The 16,955-nt window shown below is 40.1% G+C and overlaps 1 protein-coding gene across 2 annotated transcripts in view; it reads right to left on the bottom strand.

Annotated features, from left to right (window-relative positions):
* The window catches only part of RBM38 (RNA binding motif protein 38), a 58,947-nt gene that overhangs the window by 30,060 nt on the left and 11,932 nt on the right, over positions 1-16,955 (bottom strand). For both annotated transcript variants that reach the window (XR_015748431.1, XM_026664934.2), the window contains exon 3: positions 15,556-15,610. Coding sequence is in view for 1 of the 2 variants with exons in the window: in XM_026664934.2 (XP_026520719.1) it covers positions 15,556-15,610 (55 nt within the window). In the remaining variant the exon portion in view is untranslated. The remainder of the gene's footprint in view (positions 1-15,555; positions 15,611-16,955) is intronic.

Consider the following 16,955-nt stretch of genomic DNA (forward strand, 5'->3'; position numbering starts at 1 on the left):
CAGCAAACCGGCTGGGTTTTCTTTTGTTGCCCTGCACAGAACGGAGCTGGAAAGCAGGTTAGTGGGGTGGGGAGGGAATGGAGATTTGCAGTAACCTTCCCCTGTCACGTCCACCAAACCATGCCCACAGAAGCGTAGTAAAAAAACTTGAATTCCACCACTGATCCAGAAGTGCCTGTGAATCATCAGGGCATCATACAATTTGTGCAGTTTTCAAGTTTTCATTTTGCTTCATGTTCATTCTTCTTCTGCCATCCTTTTAATCTTCGAAACATCTCCTTTTTCTCCAGCCTTTGACCACTGAAACCTTTCCAACCACATACTCAGCTTTTTCTTTGGAAATTCAACATGTGCAAGGCTACGCCAACAAGTAGGAAACCAGAAGGGCTACAATATATATTGAAAAGGTCAGTTCATCAATGCAGTAGATTCGTTCCCTCCCCTCCAGTCAGAAGTTTCAACATTTCATTTCTAGACACAGGTTATCCACTGCAGCAATGAGCCACATTAAAGGCTGGAAAAATCAGAAATGATTCTAGGAAGTTTACAAAAGGTTGTTAAGCAACCAAAGGGAAGATATAATCGGCATGAAACAACAAAATACAAAGGCAAAGAGACAGTTTGTCAGCCAAGTGGAAAGAAAAGAAAAGAAAAGAAAAGAAAGAGAAAGAGAGAGAGAGAGAGAGAGAGAGAGAGAGAGAGAGAGAGAGAGAGAAAGAAAGAAAGAAAGAAAGAAAGAAAGAAAGAAAGAAAGAAAGAAAGAAAGAAAGAAAGAAAGAAAGAAAGAAAGAAAGAAAGGGGAGGGAGGGATTTGTCCCCTTTTCTAAGAAGGAAGAGAATAAATAAATAGGGCTGACTCTTCTAATCTGCAGAGGCAGAAAAAAATAATTTTCAAATGTGGACACCAACATAGAGTTAAGAAGATAGTTATGAAACCAGACATTTTCATAATTGATACTAACCATCCCATTTCTCTGTGGCTATTTAATGGTTGATTACAACACTCTGAAAAAGAGTTGCCCCTGACTTTAAACCTTCCACTTTAATCATAGCTGGAGCTTATTATTATTATTTTTTTAGGTAAACTTAAACAGGAAGTAGATGGGGGCGTAGCGAAGGAGAATTTGAGAGGAAACATCATACCGAGGGAGGAAGTAGATCATGTAACACTGCAACAAAACCAAAGTTACAACACAGGAGAGAGAAAAAGGAGTGGGAGGAACAAACGGATGAAAACATTTTCACTTCCATGTCTATCAATGTAGTGTTATCATCACCACTCCTTCTATTCCAATGTTTAAGTTATAAAACTGACCTGTGCAATCTGGATCATCAGCAGGGGTGAGGAGGTGATACATCGAAAAGTCAAGATGGTGACTTTGATTTTGTGATTGTAGGCACCATTCTGACTTTTTTTGACATAAGCACACACACATACACACTCTTGTATGCATGCAAAAAGAATCCACCCACAAACACAGGAACTCATGAACAAAATTACAATTTGTTTCACTAACTTGTCCAGAGGTACTTCAGTTTCTATGTCCCATCTGCTTTTTTGTTTAATTGAAAAAAAAAACCTTGCACGAATGAAGATTGAGTGGGCCTGTAACAACAGGCTGATTATTTGATTAGGAGTATCTTAATAGCAGAGCATACGCTTGTTATGTGCAGACTTTGGGTACGTGTGCTCTCCCCCAACACTCTGGAATGGTCACCAATCGCCCTCCAAATGCTGTCAATACAATTTCATTTTTTGTGAGCTAGAGGTAGAAAATTATTTTAAACATTTGATCTGTATTACAGAATTAAAACTAGTATGTGCTCTGATTACTCCCATTAGTTAATTCTGGATCTATTTCTGTTTTGGTGTGGTACTGGGCATGGCTCTGAACACCAGGTAGGGCACTGAAGTCTGAAAAAAATGTTGTATACGCTGATTTATGAGGGCTCGGTGTCAATATCTGTCCTTCAGAGAGTTCCTGGATAAGTTATAGAAGTGATTTAATTCAGCTAAATTCAGTTTCCTAAAAAACTGGTGAGCTTAAGATTTAGTATTTTACACATTTCAGCAATTGGCTATTCTGACAGAATATATCCTCAGATTGAACCAATTCTTCTGATCCCTCAACTCTTTACTTTGTCCCACAAACTTACCGGTAGTTCACATCTTATCTTCACATCTCAATATCTGCATTACAGGTTTGAAGATGAAAACTCATGAGAAGTCTGCATCAGAAAGACTTTTCCTTAGTTTTCAGGAAGGGTATTAGGAATTTGCTTTTAAAAGCTGTTTGTGGTTTGATTGCCATTATAATGTTTTATGTTGGCTGGCTAGCACGTTTTTTAGGTTTTATGATGTTTTATGTGGGTTCATTGTGCATTATCTTGATGGTTGCTATAGCTTCTTTCAAAACAACTCAGGCGTATAGTACAATCCCATCTTCCATGTCTAAGATTGGGATTCTATTGGGCATTTAGTACCACTGGATCTTCTGAAGAGGCAACAATTCTTTTTTGAGAACATTATCCGTTCTGTAACAAAATGGATGTGAGAGAAAAGGTATTTGTTCAAACGATGGACATTTTGTGCGCAAGGAGGCATATATCTGGATGAAATACCCATTTGCCAGACGGCAGATAGGTAAAGTTCTTCTGCTACAATCCTTTTACTTCAAGAGTAAGCAAATGGGCACACTCCCAAACAAAACATCTAATTGCACTTAATCGTAATTTTTCCTTCCTTCCTTCCTTCCTTCCTTCATTCCATTCCATTCCATTCCATTCCATTCCATTCTTCCTCCAAGATATTGCAATATTGTCTCCAAGTTATGGAGCTGGGCTTTTTGTTTTTTCAGTAGCATCTGACTGATCATTGACCAGTTGAATTTTCAGCTCGATCCAGATATCTCCTTCTGGAAAGTTCTGCAAAAGGCTTCCCAATTAGCACACGCAATGCAGAATATGTACTGACCACACAACTTTAGATGTTGGCCATTACAAAGCAGTCTTGTGTTAGGACAATCAGTTCAAATCTTTTTTGTAATGGCATGAAAATAAATGCTGAACCAACTGCACGAATGATGGTAATGCAGTGAAAGAAAAAATTGACTCCTTCAGTTTAAGCATGAGCAACTTGGAATGGCAAACTAAATAAAAGGCTCCATTTACCAGGGATGGCAACAAGTAATTGTTTCGGCCATCAGAATCATTGCACATAAGCACAATTGCATGAATAATACTATTAGTGGAAATAATAGTTTAGTCATAAGGCTAAGAGATATTTATGAAAATAAGAGTGGTGCTAGCACTCTGTAGCCTTCCAGTTTCTACTTTATTTATTTTGTTAACTTTAAGAAACATCTAAAATGCTTCAAATCAGGTAGATCACATTGCCTGACAGATACGACTGACCTTAGTGTGGGTACTACCCTTCCCCTTTTTCTCCAAGCTTCTTTATGAGCAGATGGGTCAAACCTTATGCTCGTACCATTCACCTTATCTTATGCTTTCAAAGTTTTATTATGCCATCAGTTTTACGGCTCATTTTTCATCAAAAGCCTGGCTGTTGGCTAATGCCGTATCCCTAGTAAAGCATGACTGAGCTTCCATCGCTTCTCTTAGTGGTATGAAATATCACAAAAGGGGTTTCTCTTGAGTCACAAGGCACTTTGCCAAGTGCCAAGAGTAAGACCTCATTAATACAGTTGTTACTCCGCCCCTTTTCTAAATTATTTCCTATAGACTTTTAATCCTTAAACCCAATAAAACAAGCCAGACAGCAAGAGGGTATGGAAATTTCAGTGAAATCATAGACTTTAAAAAAAACGGTAAGGCTAACTGGAGAGGACTCCTCCAACTCCATCAAATTTATCTACAATGTCATAATGGTTTCTAGCTGCTTCTTGGCATGCATTATCCTCTAGGAAGATAATGCTTCTTCTGTCCATCTTGAGGCACAGAGTCTACAGGGCATGTATGAACATGTTCCCCATGTGATCAGTTATATGGCTATACATTAGGAGGACAAGATTACGTGACAAGATTACGTGATTCTCTTCTCCCCCCCTCTCCCCCAATCATTCATTCATACACACACACACACACACACACACACTCATATTCACATGCAAATATGCATGTGTGGTCAAGTAAAATATCAACTAAAGACCTTAAACAAGACACAATGGTCCCTCTACTTTGGTATGCACTTATTATCACTAACAAATCTTCTTTTTCAGATTCATGGACCGAATCTCCTTAAGGGGGGAATTAGATGAGTGTTTAACTTGGGCACATATGTGTTCATTTGTGTTTTTAGAAGTATTAATATTTTTAGTATTTTTCCATTTTCTGAAAAATGGGGATTTGTTGAGCAAACAGCTGGTATTTGTGGCTGTTCCTTGAACTCACTCTGAACCTCTGAGAATTAGTCTCTCTCCTTGAAACTGAAGAGCAAAAGGAAGCCTAAGAGATCAAAAGGATTGTTTTGCATTTTGAATATGCTGTGCTTAGGTCCTAGAAAATGGATTTTCTCTTAGCTTAATATAGTTTCTCTCCGACTTTGGGCCAGTCACTCTTCCATAGCCTAACCTACGTCTCTGGGTGTTTTGGGGGGTATCTTGTACTGCTTTTAGATATAAGAATAAGAATTGAAATATGAGCTAGAGTTATATGTAGTAATTTTATACAGAGGCAAGTCATCTACAACATTCATTTTATGAATATAGCTACAATATTTTCTGAAAATTTCAAATATGCCCACCGGCTTTATGATCTCACACTACTTCCTAGAATTCTTAATCTATTATTTCATACATGCCACAGAGCTACAACCCCTTCTACACCACCCAGTCAGAGCTGAAGAAGCTTCTTGGATGAGAAACAAAATGTCTTCAAAGAAAAACCAGAAAGTCCAGTTTCCTCTTGAAAAAAAGCACCTTTGGGACAACCTGGAAGACTGAGATTCTCCATAGACAAGCCCTTTCTACAGTTTATATACATTATACGAATAGCAAAAAGCAAATGTTCACTCATTATTTTATGTCTATTGCACTTCAGAAAGAATTTTCACATCAGAACGACAACAACAGCAACAACAAATGAACCTAACCACAGTGTTCAATGAAAAATGTTGGTAGCAAACTTTCCTTTGAACCTGCAACACTAAGACGTTACCATTATGAGTAATGCTGTCAAGAGAAGCTACATTATCCATTTCTGAAGTATTGGACAACAATGCTCAAAATCTCTCAAGAAGCACAAACCAGCAGGGAAAATGGGATGATAGAGCCCAACACATGTGGAGATTGGGAAAAGCAAGTTAAAATACTGCAGTTGCTTTTTGTGGAATCATCGCTGGAATAAGATAGCAACATCATCAATCCCAAGTCCCTGAGAACCCAAATGAAAGCATTTCTGGAAAATGACTGTACAGCCTTTGTTTGAAGATATCTAATGAAAGAAAGATGGGCTCCATTGTTAGTAATTGGCTTCATCATCACACATAAGTATGTTTCTTCCTACCATGTAAACAGAATCTACTAGGAGCTAATAAGTGTTTGAAAACTGCCACAGGACCAACTTTCTACTCTCCTCAGAATTAAGATCACCTAGTTAAGAGCTCCATTTCCAGCATTTCTATTCCCAACTGATTAATGATAAAACAATTGCAACAATATCACTTTATGCAGCAAATAAATCTACCAACTGACAAAAAGATCCATCCATTGCAACCACGCTGATCTATCAACTAAGCTCTCCGCCTTCACACACACATTTGTATTTTTTTGGAATCATGAATGTGTTGAGCCCTTGTTTTAAAGCAAGCATCAGAAGGGCTTCCAAAAGAGAAGAGTTATATCAGTTTAATGGGAACAGTAAGTAGACTCAGAAGAGACAAAATCTGCTTCCTTTGACCTTCCTTATATATACATACACTCACCCCCCCCCCCATCGGTTAGGAAATTTGTTTTCACAGTTGTTTTAAAAGATCTGTAACCACACAATGCTTAGAAATTTTGGTCTTTTCCCCCCCCCTAAACTAAAGAATTCTTGGGTGTTCACAGTATGTTGCTTTAATGTTGCAGCCTATGTAATGCCAGTTGCCCCAGTTGGACAAGAATAGAGCAAGTTGCCAAGCCTATGTTGCTAGGAGAGTGTTTGATGCTTTGCTAGAAAAAAAGGCACCATAGTAACCGAGATTGTTCAAGCAAATGGCACGGGGCCTTGCCAATCTGCATTTCTCATAATTAAACCACTGCTGGAACAGAATGTGGTGAAATTCTTGTTTACTGATCCAAATGATATATACTAATGATATATCCCCCACTTTCTTACCTCCATTCATCTCTCAGCAACCAATAAATAATTTATAACAAACACTGTCCAGTTGGCCAAGGGGCAGTTGGGATGGTTTTGATCGGGGAAGTGGTTGTCTAAAATCTAGAAAGGTAATTGCTAAAGGCATACGTGTGGGTATTTGTGTCTATGTGCACACTCTTATACAGACATAAATATATGCCTGAACAATTCTTATTCATGCACGAAAGTTTTCTGTGTACAGGAATGGGGAGGTGTGTTTTTTTTTTTTGCAAAAATCCTTAATTACATGCTTGGAGAGTAAACTTATAAGCGTATATATGGACAAATGTACTTGAGAAGGTGGCCATATTTAGCCAATGTTGGCTGACCTAAGAAGCAGTTTAAGAAGAAAAAGAAAAGAAGCAGTTTGTAGTTGAAAAGAAGATTGCCTGGGAACTCCAAGCTCGTTGGCTCAACTGGAAAGTCAAAACACATCCAAGAAGGAAGTCACAAATCATTTCTAGAACATGCCAAGCTCCCTTACACGAATACAGATACTCCTCAACTTACAATCATTTGTTTAGTGACTGTTCAAAGTTACAACAGCACTGGAAAAAAATATGACAATTTTTTACGCTTACGATCACTGTAGCACCCCCATGGTCACATCATCAAGTGAGGTACTAATACCACTCTATAAAGCCTTAGTAAGACCACACCTAGAGTACTGCATCCAGTTTTGGTCACCACACTATAAAAAAGATGTTGAGACTCTAGAAAAAGTGCAGAGAAGAGCAACTAGGATGATTAGGGGACTGGAGACTAAGGCATATGAAGAACGGTTACAGGAACTGGGCATGGCTAGTCTAGTGAAGAGAAGGACCAGGGGAGACATGATAGCAGTCTTCCAATATTTGAGGGGCTGCCACAGAGAGGAAGGGGTTAAGCTATTTTCTAAAGCATTTGAAGGCCAGACAAGGAACAATGGATGGAAACTGAACAAGGAGAAATTTAACCTGGAAATAAGGAGAAACTTTCTGACAGTGAGAACAATCAACCAATGGAACATCTTGCCCTCGGAAGTTGTGGGAGCACCATCACTTGAGACCTTCAAGGAGAGATTGGACTGCCAATTGTCAGAAATGGTGTAGGGTCTCCTGCTTGGGCGGGGGGTTGGACTAGATGACCTATAAGGTCCCTTCCAACTCTGATTATCTGTTATCAAAATTTGGATGCCTGGTCCCTGGCATGTATTTATGACAGGATCATGTTATCGCCTTTTTGCTACCTTCTGACAAAGTCAATGGGGAAGCCAGATAAGCATGTTACAACTTAAGAACTGCAGTGATTCATTTAACAACTGGGGCAAGAATGGTTGTAAAATAGGGCAAAACTCACTTAACTTATGGTGTAGCCACAGAAGTTTTGGCCTCAATTGTCTATGGAGATTCTCTGTCATCCAGGTCATGGTTGTCCCAATGATACCCTTTTTTCAAAAGGCAACTGGACTTTCTGGTTTTTCTTTGAAGATGTTTCGCTTCTCATCCAACTAAGCTTTCTTGGATGAGAAGCTAAATGTCTTCAAAGAAAAACCAGGAAAAAAAAAGGCATCTTTGGGACAACTATGACCTGGATGACCGAGAACCTTCATAGGCAACTGGACTTTGTTTTTCCAACAAAATTCAGTTGCTTTTTGAAAAAAAAAGCACCTATGGGCTCAATTGTGATTGTACATTGAGCTCTACCTATATATCCATGCCTATCCTTCACGTGGAGCTTATAGTCCAAGCCCATAAGCTCCATGTGAAGGCTGATGCACTTTTCCTTCAAAGGAACATGTGTTTACCTTTTCAATCCCTTATCTTGAATCTGTGAACAGAAAGATTTGGGGACTGTTCACAACCATGTATGAATTCTCTCAGCATGTTCTAGGATTGCCTTATTTAGGCTGACAGCTGTTCACACCAAACAATCTGTGCAACCATGTGCAAATGGCATCCTGGCAGCTGCTTTAACTGTGTCTACCTACATTTGAAGCCAAATGGTGCTTGGAAGTAGAGACAAAGAGATGAAAAAGAAACTGGAGGGGAAAGATCATGGGACGGTTGCAATTTCTACTATGGTAAGTGTATTGTAGTTGGATGCGATTAAAAATAAAAGTATCAAGTGATGAATTGTCATACTTTGTCATCCAGTGAAGGGTGGAGAAGCTTTTTTACAGTGAATAAATATATTATGGTATTTGCTACTGGCTTTGTCGCGGTTCAGATTCGATCTCACAGGAATGCAAATGTAGTATTGGCCTGCAATTTGTTACAGCAGCTGTGCTTTTTTTCCCTGGAATCACCTGGAAGCTGTGGATTCCTACAGATGACTTAAGGAGATGCAGACAGGTGCTGTGTTTGGGCCCCTTAAGCACCTTTTTGGAAACTAATCTGAAGTACTGCACAAGCTATTAACGACTATATACCGTTCTTTAAAAATAGGACAGCTTTAAAGAGGAATAACACACATTTTGGGGAAGATACAGTTATTGGTAGTTACTTGTCACATTTTTCTTATGCAAGTGCTTCCCCTCAGCTGTTCCTTTTCTGCCCTCAGCTAAAATGGCTCTCCTTATCTTAAAGCCATCTGTCAAGGCAGCCCAGCCAATCTTCAGGGATTCAACTCAGCTATTTTTTCCAAAGTCTTCATCCTCCCCAATTCCTTTTCTCCCTGTCATCCTTGTAGGTTCAGGGCAAGAATCCTTCATCAAGAGTAGCCTGGTTATTTAATCCTTTGGGGTGGTCACGATAACTAGCATATAGGAGCCTGTGTGAAAGCTTCCAAGGAAGAGTTTGTTTGAGAATTGAGTGACCTAGAAATGAGTGACAAATTAAATTCAAGTCACTCTTGGCACTTTGGAGATGCACATAGTCATAGAAATGAAAGGAACCGCAACAATCACCCTGTCCCAACTTTCTGCAGTATGCTTGGAAGACCAGTCGTGAATTGGTTTTCTGGGATTCATCCAGCCGATGGGACAGGATTTGCATGACTGCCTGCATTCTATTCTCCAGAGTGTTGTAAAGAAAGCTTGATTATGCTTTATTTATTTATGTTCGAAGTGTACGTTGGAGCTAATGAAAGCTGCTATTGAAGGAAATGATTGTTTTGGTTACACAATGGTTACACCTGGTCTTTGCTCAGAGTCACCCTTATCACATTGTCATACCATTAATCCAGGGGTCCCCAAACTTGGCAACTTTAAGACATGTGGACTTCACCTCCCAGAATTCTGAGCATTGAAGTCCACAAGTCTTAAAAAGTTGTCAAGTTTGGAGACCTCTGCATTAATCCCTAGAAACAAGGAAGAGTGGTAGAGCTATTCACCACATAGTCCATTCAGTCATAGCTTGTATACCAGGGGTGGGCAAACTACGGCCCGGGGGCCACATCCGGCCCGTTGGTCTGTCCAATGCGGCCCGCCCCTGAAAAAAATCACTGCCATTGGTCTGTCCAATCCGGCCCGCCCCTGAAAAAAATCACTGCCATTGGTCTGTCCAATCCGCCCGCCCCTGAAAAAAAATCGCTGGGTGTGGCGTATTGCCCTGTGCCGCGTGGCCCCCAAAGCTGCAAAACAGTGCGGAGCGATCTAGGGGTAGGAAAGAAAAGAAATTTGCAAAGGCCTCGGCTGGGAGTTCGAAATCACCTTCGAGTGCGACCTCTCCGAAGGTGAGTCCCCGCCGATCCCCCTTTTTTCCGGGGCTTCCAGGCTTAAACTTTGCAAAGGCAAAGCTTGCAGGCTGGAGCGTCTTCCCGCCGAGGAGCGGGAAAGGTTCCACCCGGCGGGCGGGCGGGCTGCTTGGAGCCACCTAAAGCTAGGCTGCTGCTGTTGGAGCCTTGCCCTGCCTTGGTGCCCCGTTTCCCGCTCGGCGGTCCTGCTCGGGCGGCACTTTAAAAGCCTGCTCCCAGCACCCGAGCAACTTCCCAGCAACTTTCGGCTTCGTTTTAACTCGCGGGCGCCAGGCATGATATTCCACTCTGAAAAAAAATCGGGCCGGCCAAAGAGACCCCCGCTGCGCGCCCGGGAATGCCCGCTGCTTTCCCTCGCCGGGGCCGGGCGGCGTGTTGCACGGAGGCTGGTCTGTGGCTGGCCCAGCTCCCTTTTCCTGCCGCTCAGCGGCCTCCGCCGCACCGCCCGGGCTCCGCTCAGGTATCCGGCTGGGGCTGTCAGGAGTTACTACCGCCGGCGCAGCTCACGCGGCTCCAGTCTGCGTTGCCTCGGGAAGGGAAAGGCAAAACCAGGAGCCGCTGCTGCTGTTGCAAAGCACCGCCGCGGCTCTTCCTTTTGCCTTTCCCTTCCCGAGGCAACACGGGACTGGAGCCGCGCGGAGCCGCGCCGGCGGTAGCAACTCCTGACTCAGGGGGCCTCCGAGGGGAGGGGAAGGAGGAAAAGAGGGGAAGGGTGGGGGCGATTCCCAAAAAATCTTCTGCTGACCCGGCCCGTCTGTCAAATTTTAAAAGTCAATGCGGCCCCCGAGCCAAAATGTTTGCCCACCCCTGTTGTATACAGTACAGTTAAATATGGAATCTTGCTAGAAAGGTGCTGTTCTTCTTGGACTCTCACAAATGACTGCATTTTAAAGTAATATAAAATATGGAATTGGTATGTATGGTACACCACAAACTACATGGAAGATCCCAGTTAAAAAACATACAGGTCAAGTTACATGCTCTATTGTTGCAACCAAGCACAGTACACTACAATTTTCCTAAGGCCTGTTGGAAAAAGCAAAATGCAGACTCTTTTACTAAATGCATTCAGTTGCATAGATAGATAGATAGATAGATAGATAGATAGATAGATAGATAGATAGATAGATAGATAGATAGATAGATATAGTTCTTGTCTTACAGCTATTCATTTAATGAGCATCTGAAATTACAACGGCACTGAAAAAAGGGACTTACAACTGTTTTCACACTTAAAGACTGTTGCAGCATCCCCACGGTCACATGATCAAAATTTAGACATTGGGCAACTGGCATGTATTTATGATGGCTGCAATGTCTTGGGGTCATGTGATCACCTTTTGTGACTTTACGACAAGCAAAGTCAATGGGGAAGCCAGATTCCCTTAACAACCGGGGTTTTATTTATTTTATTTTTATTTGTCAATTGCTTACAAGATAATAGGTATAAGTATAAACATAGCTATGAGTACATGGATACCTATAAGAAAAATAAAAGAAACAATAGGACAGGGACGGTAGGCACCTTTGTGCGCTTATGCACACCTTTTAACAAACTCAACCATTAACTCAATAATTCAACAATTATAATAACTCAACCATTGCAGTGATTCACTTAATGGCTGTGGCAAGAAAGGTCGTGAAACCGGGCAAACCTCAGTGAACAATTGTCTTGCTTAGCCATATAAAAGTTGGGCACAATTGCGAACGTAAGTCGAGGACTAGCTGTAAAGGATAAAGCTGGAAAAATGGGAACAAGCAAAACCACAGAAGGTCAGGTGACGAAAGAAGACGCCAAAAAAAGGAAACAAGTCTCAGGAATTCTGGAGGGAAACTGAACCCAGAGTGCCAATGCATTATAGAGGGAGAGAGGGAGGGGTAGAGAGGGAGGGAGGGAGGAAGAGAGAGGGAGGGAAGGAGGGAGAGACTCCCACCAAACAGGTTCAAAATGCTTGCAGGAAGGGAAAGGAAAGGCTGCTTACAAATGGGAACTGGATTGTTCAGTTACAGAAACTCTCACATCCAGGAGGCCCAAGAGCAAGCATGCTATTCTTCGTCATCCCTAGAGGCTCTCGGTGAGGTTGGAAGTAATGAGCCTTCAGTCTTCAAAGTTAAAAAGAAGCTCTCCATGGTGCCCCTTTTGCTTTTTGACCCATTGAGGTCATACAAGGAAGGGAAGGCTAGCCTAGGGATCCTACTCTTGCTGATGGTGAATAGATTTGCACTATTTTCATTAAACAGAGTTTAGGTCCTCTAAAATATTCCCCAAGTTTTTCCGGTCAGACAAGTTACCTCTGTAAGCACTCTACTCACCAACATCAAACACTTCTCCCCCTCTTCTCTGTTTGCCCACCAACAAATCTACCTGCAGCACCTGATTTCTAGATGATTTCAGGGTGGACTGGAAATTACAGTGACTTTTGACCTGCATTTTCTCCTCTTACTACAGTTCTTACTCTGCATGTCCTTCTTCCTACTGCTGCTTCATCAGCTATATAACCAAAGCCCTCAAAATTGGGACTGACCCAATTCATATTATTATGTAGTACCAAACTTTGTCATAAAAAGCTGATTTAAAATAAAGTTTTAAACAAATGCAAGATTCATATTCATAGCCTCTTACTGTTCTCTTTTTTGGGGGTGGGGGTGGGGGGAGCGCTGTAAATTTAAAACACATACTCATAGACAGGTCAGGATTCAACATCTCAAAGTCATTGTGCAAATGCCTATCTGGGCTTCTTCAGAGAAACTGCAGAATTAGGAAACATCAACAATTGAGAAATGTGGCTATCAAAAACGCAGCTACAGAAAGCACCAAGTGAATCGAACAGGGCTCTTGTTATAATTTTCAACAACCTTTTCACCATAACAGAACAACAGAGTTGAAAGGGACCTTGGAGTTCTTCTAATCCAACCCCCTGCTCAAGCAGAAATCCAACCATTTCAGACAAATGGTTGTCCAATCTCTTCTTGAAAACCTCCAGCTTTGGAGCCCCTACAACTTATGGAGGCAAGTTGTTCCACTGGTTAATTGTTTTCCTTGTCAGGAAATTTCTCCTGAGTTCTAGGTTGTAACAGACTTTACTGAACGAAAATGCTGCTGCTGATGACAATAAGAAGACACATCAGAAATTTGAGTATTCTTACACTTGGCTATTAAGAGCAAGAAAAAAAAAAGATTTCTTACTTTTCTTCCGGAATAAAATGATCATTCCAAAATTAGCATTAAGAATAGTGCGGAAAAACTTGTTTGAACCCTCTATTCAAACCATACAGATATTAGCAATAGCAATAGCCCTTAGACTTATATACCTCTTCATCATGCTTTACAGCACTCTCTAAGAGATTTATAGAGTCAGCATATTGCCCCCAACAATCTGGGTCCTCATTTTACCCACCTCAGAAGGAGGCTGAGTCAACTTTGAGCCGGTCAGGATCGAACCCCTGGCTGTAGGTAAAGTTAGCCTGTAATACTGCATTCTAAGCACTGTGCCATCATGGCTCCCTATTAATCCCCTATTATGATGCCACCAGACTAGCAAGAGAGAGAAAAAAAAACACTACCACCACTGGAATTATAAACTCAGAAGAGTGGAATAATCCAGAGCAGGAAAGTTGGAGAGGGAAGCCCTAAAGAAAGACAGTCTATGTGTGGGTTTCTGGAGGGGGGAGATGGGGGAGAGACACAGCGAGATTAAAGAGATTAAATATTAATTCCTCTTGGCAAAGAAAAAATGGTCCATTGTTTCTTAAACCATTAGCCTTCCAAAGTTTTTTCTCTCCTCTCCCCCCACCCCCCAAAAAGAACCGAATTTTCCCAAATTCTTTAAAAGACACACACATACCCGCCCAAGCTTCCATTTCCAGAAAGCAGTGCTGGAGAGCGAAAGAGAGTGATTCAGAGAATTACATCAATCATTAAACAGTTAAATGAAGTTAGGATGACAGTTGCTATTGTTGTCTCTAAGCACTCTTGGCTTTTCCAAAGCAGCTGCCAGGTCCTATTAGCTGTATAAAAAGAGGATGCTTTAGACCAAAGAGAGCTGGGATATTCTATTGAAAAGAGGAGACAATGGCTGATTTCTATAAACTCCTCAAGTCCTGTATAACATCTGTCCAGAATCAATTTTTGACCTAATGTTTCTTTTCACTGAATATTAGATTTACTATCTGAATGCAATTTGTTCTCTGGCCTGGAATTGTCACATGGAGCCCAAAACATTTGAGATGCAACCCGTTGCCAAGGCCTCTTGCATCGGCACCATTTAAATTAGAACTCAATAAAACAAACAAACAACAAAGCTTTTCTTGGATTTTATAAAACTCACACGGCATGTCCTTGTAAGAAGTCTTTAGGTGCCTCAAGCCCAGAGAGACCACAGGACAAGACCTGCCTAAGGTCCTGTCATGCATAAGAAACACAACCTCAGAGAATCATATGAAGGATTGTTTTAACTTCAAAGATAAGACAGAAATGCATGAGTTCGCATGTCCGGCTAAGCCATAAGTTGGCTGAAAAAACATCAATCGGTTAGAGTTTTCATGTTGGGAGGATGTAGCATGTTAGGCTAAAGTAGAGCAAGCCACATTATGGGTTAGCATTTTATGTAAATGCAATCATTTTGCATAAGATATGTAAGCATAAAGGCTAAGCCATAATGTGAATGGACTTATTTTTTCCCCCTGTATAAATCCAGTCAACCGTGGTTCATTTAAATAAACAATAAACTATGACTTTAGGTTCTGACCAAACCCAATCTTGGACTTGTCATGTGGGAAGCATTATGGGAAGACTGGAGGGGTACACACCACCCACTAAATCTTAAGCATCAGTCACACAACTACTGGGTATACATTAATGTTCTACCTATGTAAATAAAATATATTAAAACTTAATATCATGGTCTAACTCTCAAAACATTTTAAGACCACTCAATACCATTTGAGCTTAACATAGTGCATGTATGTATAGAGTTACCCTGTAGTAAGATGGGTGACCAATAAATTTGATTAAATAAATAAAGAATGTATGAATCTAGCTGCTCTGCTTACCAGGATAGGGTAAGAACCATCACTCTGTTTCATCTTCAACTACAATAATGAAATAGAGGAATTCAATTTAGCAAAAGTGGAGATCATAGAACGAGCTTATGTTCTCCGTAACAAATCTGGGACATAATGAAGAGTACCAGAGAAATAGAAATGAATTGAGCTGTATTAGGAAGGAAATTTGTTTTTAATGTATTTTAAGATTATTCACACTGCCTACAATCAATTGCTGAGTTAGGTGGCCATACACATTGAATGAATGAATAAGTAAACAAATAAATCACTCGATCCAAGCACTTGTACAAAATGTTTGCTTCATATTCTAAGTGAGGATCAGGAATTCTTGTTTCAGATGCTATAGCCATACTAAGTTTTGTAACCTATAGCTTGTCTCCTCTTTCTTTGATGCTTTATTAATTAGTACCCAGAATGGTTGTTAACACAGATAAAACGAAAAATTCCACTTACCCATAGGGTCTCTGAATAAGAGCTGGATGTAACTGCTGCACCCCTAAGGTAAAACCTAGGGAAAAATGGTTGAAGCAAAGTTAAACTAAATCATGCAACTTGGTGGCTTCTTCAACAGTGCAACCCTACTATAGGACTGTGCATCTTAGCAGTTTCACATGTTCAATTGTTAGTATGCACTAAGCTGTTTTGGACTGTGCTAGAAAGATGTATAATAATATCGCATGTCTTCCCTTTCTTTAAAACTTTCCATCCTCTCTTACACATTTGAATAGAATAATGATAGGCAGTTGATCAATCGACCCCAAACGTCTAGATTGATGTTCACATTTGTATCTTTTATTACTATCTACTCAAGAGCCTCCAGTTTATTTATTTAGATTGTGATAAAATTCAATTCCCTTAATGTTCACCTTGAGATTGTATTACATTTACATCTTTGTTTCCTTTTGGTACACCTTCTGGAAGAAGATTAATATTTAAAAATAACTTCAGCATGAACTTTTGAAATGTTTTAACTCAAAATAGGGTCTCCTTGGGCTTCTATATTTTTGACAAAGTTTCAAAAATATCGTCCCCGGGTGAAATAGTAAATACTATGGAGATGCACTTAAATCACAGCCTAAACTTTATTAGCATCAATCTTAATTAGGTTTTCCTTAATTATTGTGAACTCCGTCCACTGCATTAACTCATCGTTCTGTAAACTGCACACCAACAAAATAATTTAATTCAGTAATCAGGTTTAGTATGTTTTGTGAACTTAACTAATGTGTACCATGAAAAGAGCTGGTTATGCTTTGTAGAAAAATCCATGTATTGCAGAAACCATATTCAAAATCTGCCTAATGTTATTTTTTTCATACATTTTCAAAAAAGACGATTAAAGAAGAAATTGTACAGAACAGAGTATTGTTCAGATAAATGACCTTTTCTTTGGTAGATAAATGCAGCACTGACATGAACCTGATTTACACAAAACCACTCCTACCTAATTGGAAAATATTTGGCTGTAGTTTTTTCAATTCTGTATACAAATTGAAATCATTTTCATCTTTATGCAGCAATTTCTTTCTGTTTATGCAATACATTTATTTTTAATGCATATTCAAAATTGCAGATAATATATATTTAAATATACTGCACACGCTAAAATATATTTGAATATACTTTCTGTTTTCTTTTTTTAAAACAATTAAGATCTTCAGCTTATATCTTTCAGTTTCTATTTCATGTCTTACAAATTGCTAGAAACTGAGGAAACAGAATGTAAATTGAAGCGCAGGGCTGAAGATTTCTGTTGCTGATTCCTATTTCCCCTCATTTTGGCTTTTATTTACAAGTGTGACATTTCGAGAAATCCTCTTGTTTTCGTGAACCTCACAATTTAGGATTCTACA

Source organism: Notechis scutatus, chromosome 3, assembly GCF_049901735.1.
Source record: "Notechis scutatus isolate UNSWTSFEM ecotype Mainland chromosome 3, rNotScu1.2, whole genome shotgun sequence".
NCBI classification, from domain to species: domain Eukaryota; kingdom Metazoa; phylum Chordata; class Lepidosauria; order Squamata; family Elapidae; genus Notechis; species Notechis scutatus.